Source organism: Bactrocera latifrons, unplaced genomic scaffold, assembly GCF_001853355.1.
Source record: "Bactrocera latifrons isolate USDA-ARS-PBARC rearing strain unplaced genomic scaffold, ASM185335v1 scaffold_654, whole genome shotgun sequence".
Classification (NCBI taxonomy): Eukaryota; Metazoa; Arthropoda; class Insecta; order Diptera; family Tephritidae; genus Bactrocera; species Bactrocera latifrons.
The window spans coordinates 64,967-70,841 of NW_017537328.1; the positions used below are offsets into that span (position 1 = coordinate 64,967).

Sequence of the window (5,875 nt, forward strand, 5' to 3'; positions counted from 1 at the left end):
GTTCTTGGGATGATCGAAGATGGTAGCGAGGACATACGCCTCGAAGTATGTCCTGACAATCTTCGAATAGCGGACATTTTAATCCCATTGATCCAGAAGCACGTGGCTGAAGGAAGCATAGTTCGGACGGACTGCTGACGGGCATATGATGCATTACCAAATTTTGTTTACGTCCACCAAAAAGTTAATCACAGCGACGACACCAACCCTTTCGTTTCCGAAGATGGTATTCATACGCAGCGGATTGAGTCGCAATCGCGCGTAGTGAAACGCTTCTTTTACAAAGACAACTACAATCACACCGCCAACTTCGCCGACGTCATCGTCGAATATATGTGGCGCCGATCTATTCAAAAACAAGGAAAAGATGCCTTTCAATCTTTAATAGATGGAATTAAATATGTATATGCATTGCACTGAAACATTTTGGCTTTATTTTGATTTTTTGTCCATACAAAAATGTTGGCTGGGTTGCATTGGTTTCAGTTTGTATGGAAAAATGAGCAAAAACACTGATTTTTGGTCATTTTCAAAGGCCTCCCTACAGGTCCATAGGGGCTCTAGGRGGTCGAGGGGGGGTTTATTAAAAAGTTCGATCCTTCCTCTTTCCAATAAGGAGTCAGGAGGCGGAGGGTAGGCCCCCCTGTTTTTCTCCATAAACGATACTTAACCGGCGCGATACTAAACAATCCCCAAGGCTATTTATATTCCTTGTTTTTAAAGTTAATTTTTTCAACAATATTAAATATTTCTTCGCCTCACCTTCTTCAGTTTTCGGTAATTCAACTACTCTAGGATGAGCGTGTCCTTCACTTGCAGCAAATGCTGCCACAGTGGCTTTAGCTGTGGCCGAAGCTCTAACATCCTGAGAACCCTGAATGTCAACTGTTTCGTATACGTGCTCATAAACTTCTCGGACAGCGTTCAAAAAATCGCTTTGGAAAACTTTCTGTAACGCAGAAAGCTTAGTTGTCGGAAAATCTCCACTACATTGTAATTTATCTAATAACTCAATGGCCCTCTTTATATCTAAAAAAAACTAATATTACACCAAGTTTTTTGTCATCACAATGTTATTCACCCTTAGATAAAGTCAGCGGCTCTACTTGAACGGACATCTTTTTTACAACCAACAATTATGACCTTAGTACTTCACCATATAAATAAATTATAACACTGTTTCCCAATAGCATACGCACATAGTTTCGCAGCAGTTAGGCATCCTTCTAGCTGTCGATAAATTGTTTATTAAAATTCGATAAATCGTTTTACATTCGCAATAGCTTAYAATGCCCATACACGACACACATGTACGTTCGATCGCCCATACACGACACACAAATCCATTTTGCGTTCGTTMTTCACACAGTGAACATGTGCCACAGGCAAGCGGGTATACCATCCCACGATTTCGGGTTTAAAAGTGGTATGGTTGGATAGGGCTGATGCTCCAGATTAAGAAAATATACAATTGTTGCCGCCGCAAACTTGTAGTTTTCGAGTTATTTGCATTTAAAATTTTGCAAATTTTATCTTGCAATTTTTATGCACTTACACTTCACTACATTGTTTCGACATATTTTTTTCAGTAATTATTTAGTTATTTGCTTAAAATAAACATTTTATATTTTACACAATTTTCATTCCATGCACAATAACAAAAGTATTCCTTGTTGACAGATAATAAGTGTTGCTATATTTACAAATTTATCAAACAAATAGTAATGAATATAACAACTCAAGCGCAGGAAATAAATACCATCTGAAATAAATTTTCCATTGTAAAGTTTTAAGCCTTATATGTATGTTTAATTGCATCTAATAATTTAACAAAAGAATCAGGATGATTATTTGCAATATTTTATCTCAAAATATATTCAAAAATTAAACTAGAAAAATATATTTTTTTATTATTATAATTGTCCTTAATAAAAAAAATGTCCGTCCTCGGCGACGAACGGATTATCGGGGTCGCTGTGATTAACMCTTCGGTGCCCATACCCGTGACTGGACAGACAGTCGTATGCCTTCCAGCAATCAGTACATAAAATACTGCCTTTTGCTACGTGCTTCTCTATCAAAGGAATGAGCGCCTCAGCACACCTGACATTGCCGGGACATACCTCCAGCCTAAGGTCGCCACTCCCATCCTCAATCATCCCAAGAACCCAGTGGCCCTCGACTCTCTGCCCTAAAATAAGAAAAGATATTTGTTATTGTATTTTCTCTTCCCAAATCATCTATTTGAACAGTTTTACCAGGGACACCAATTTTACCTACCGCTACCTTATGGTCAACCTGGTATAATATTACGGCTTCGCGGCAGTAATTATGCCAGTCACATATAGTAGCGCTAGATAAAACTGGTTCCCTGATAAAACTGTTTTTTCTCACCTCCGATTGCGACCAAAGAGATGCATACGCATTCATTAGATAAAATACCTGTAGAAGTGGAATTTTCACATTKKCGATCCAAGTATCGCTCGACCTTGCCAACGCAGGTCGGTTCTGTCAAACACCTTTCCGGCATCGGAACACCCCAACAGTGCTACTTTTATTTAATGACAGCGTTATTGGCACTTTATGAGTACGGCAAATTTTAGATTTTAAAATCAAACCTTGTTCTTCGGCGAAGGAAACACATTTTTCTTTAGAATCAAATGTTTGGATTATTTTTAAAATATTCCACATTGATTTCACTTCCGAAGCTTTGAGCACATTGGTTCGCTTTATGACACCTCGACTGGTTGACGTTCCGACATTGATTTCATTTCCGAAGCTTTGAGCACATTGGTTCGCTTTATGACACCTCGACTGGTTGACGTTCCGACACAATCAATTTATTTAAACACCTTAAGTTATATTTTTATCAATTTAAAACTTATATTACTTACCTGATGAATTTGCACTCATTTTTTAAAATACTCCTTAACTTTTAATAATTATATATTTATATATATTTAAAATCTTATATACTTTAAATTTTTATTTATTGTATATTGTAATTAAAATACACCTTAACTTTTTATTATTATATATTTATATATATTTTAAATCTTATGCACTTTAAATTTGTAACCTGGATTTATGCCTGTAGCCAATCGCAGAATTCAATGAAATTAATATGAGATTTAATACAAAACGGGAAAACAGAAACGGTACATTGCTTAGTTGTTCCAATATCCGTTATAAAAAATGTACTTTAAAAAGGGGAAACGCGGAATTGATTATTGTGAAGATAATGACAAAACGGACAACAAAAAGAACGGTACCTTGGTTTGCTGTAACAATATCCGTTATAGAAAATGTAGTTTAAAGAGGGTGATATACCCTATTTAACATAAGTTTTAGACAGACCTGTGTAATACTGAGTAGTAATGGTACTAGTACGTACTTAAATACTTTAAATTTTATCTTGAAGTACTTAGCATGTACTAAGTGCATTCAGAATTTTCAAGTACAAGTATAAGTACAAGTACAAGTAATTGAAAAATACTTGAAATTTTAACAAATACTTGAAAGTATTTGAAAAGAATTGAAAGTACTTGAAAATAATTGAGAAATGTACTTGAATCTATTTTCAATTCTTTTCAAGTACTTTTAATTACTTACAACTTTGAAACCAATATCTAAAAGAAATAACAGAAATTAATAACATTTTTATATTTCTTATATACTGTTCATTATTTTTATTATGCAAATTAAACACAAATGAATAATTTAATTTCTTTACAACAAAAATAAACAATAATTCATCATAAAAAAATATATAAAGTAACAGTAATTCACCAAAAAACAAAATCATAAATTAACAATTCAACAAAAAACAAAATTATAAATTAACAATAATTCAACAAAAAACACTCATAACCACTTGGAATTTGCTTTCATTAGAACAAACTTTTCAAAAGAAAAGTCTGTCAATGAACCTCTCCTTGGGCTATTTATTATCCCCGCAAATGAAAAAAGACGTTCAACAGGTGCCGATGATGGCAGTGGGGTATTGAATTTCACAAATGCCTCCTTCAGCAATGGATATCGGTCCCAGGTACTATCAGTCATCGATTGGTCATTTAAATAACTATAGTATTGGTTTGCTATCGCAGCTCTCATATCAACACTTTGTGAAGCTGACGCGGTGGCATTTGTGTCTTGACTATCACCTAAAACAATAAAGGCATGTGTAAAAACCTAGAAGAAAAGTAAATAGATACATTCTTACCGGCAATCTTTTAGAAATCGCTTCTAAAGCATGGTTGTTTTTTGTTATTGCCTCCCTAATGCTTTTAATCACCCTGTTGTTAATGCTTTCTTCCGTCAAATCCGGAAGTGTGTCCTGCAACGCCTCGATCCAGTCGGTCTTCACATCTGGAGTCAATACAGCTCCAGCTATTGCAATATCTGCTGACGGGGCCAAAGTAAAATATGGTTCAAATCTTTTCCTCAGCTTTTGATCCAACATCATCGCAACAGAGTTGAGATTTGGTATATCTTCAGATATACTTAATTTCATCAACTTATTACTCAGAGTCAAAAGACTGGGTAATAAACAACCATATTTAACATTAACCTCCTCCTGCAAGTCATCTAGAATATTTGCAATTGGCTCCAGCAGCAGCGTATATTTTTCCAGATAAGTGAAGTCTCCTGCGGTAAATTTTGCCAAGTCAAATTCTTGACACAAATCATTCAACTTTGCTTTATACGCGAGTAACCGTTTGACTGCATCATACAATGAATTCCAACGCGTTACTACGGGTACAAGCAAAGCTGAACATAGAATTTTTAGAATTACTTCACAAGACTTCGGCCACTTGCACTTCTTCCACAAAGCATTGCATTTGCCAAATATCTGGAGAAAAAACACAATATATTTTTGAATAAACCGGTTGTTCAAAACTATATTACCTCTGTATGTTGCAAATAAAGTGTCTGGTTTGATTGCAAAACTTTCGCTAAATCAGTTGTAGCGAGCAAACTTAATGTGTGACTTGCACAACGCTGGTGTTGGGGTAGCAGGCACTCATTGGAAAACGAAGGCAGATCTTCATCGCTGTCGGCATTCTTTTCTTCGGGTTGAACTCCATGCTCCTTAAATGCCTTCACAAAGTTCGACCCATTGTCTGTGACAGTCATGACGACGTTGGACTTAAAAGGAGCTGTTAATTTCGTTGATGACCTTCGTTAGTTTTTCCGTCGAGTGCACACCAGGGAGCCTTTTACATGCTAAAGCAGCTGACTTTCGCTCCAGTTTTTCTGTCAACCAGTGACWCGTATATCCAAAGAAGCTTCGGTTAGTGCACGACCATATGTCAGCGGTTGTACAAAAATAATCAATATTTTCCATCTCTGACTTTATTTTGTCAACCATTCTGACATACTCACCCTCCAATTTTGTCATCAGGGTTTTCCTAGTCATTACTTTAAGACCAGGCACATATAAAGTCAATGCCTTCACAAATTTTGGCCTGTCGAGTAATGAGGCAGGTAAACCCGCGTCGATAATCGCGTATACCAAATTTTTGTCGAATACGTCCTGTAAAGTTCGATTTCCGGGACTACCCGTCTGTAATAACATCAATTATTTTTTATTATGTTATTAAAGAAACCAATATATAGTGAACGCCCTTTATAGTGAACGCCTCGATATAGTGAAAATCTTAATTTTTACATACAGTACTCTAAATAGAAAACAATCGAAAACAGGTATTGCAATAATTAGTTCACTATATCCGGACACGACTGTATATGTAAGTGCAAATACCTTCAGAAATCAGTACTCTTCGTGTATTTCGCGATGACGAACTCGTAAATGCTTTACGAAATTGGAAGTAACTTCTCTGGATCCCTTTATGACGCGACCACATTCAACGCA

The 5,875-nt window shown here is 35.9% G+C and overlaps 1 protein-coding gene across 1 annotated transcript in view; it reads right to left on the reverse strand.

Annotated features, from left to right (window-relative positions):
- The window catches only part of LOC108975479 (protein lin-7 homolog C), a 39,218-nt gene extending 37,999 nt beyond the window's left edge, over window positions 1-1,219 (reverse strand). The window contains exons 1-2 of the mRNA XM_018943975.1: window positions 1,082-1,219; window positions 763-1,029 (exon numbers count right to left, since the gene is read on the reverse strand). Of these exons, the coding sequence (XP_018799520.1) occupies window positions 763-1,029; window positions 1,082-1,118 (304 nt within the window). The 5' untranslated portion in view covers window positions 1,119-1,219. The remainder of the gene's footprint in view (window positions 1-762; window positions 1,030-1,081) is intronic.
- Window positions 1,220-5,875: the final 4,656 nt, after the last annotated feature.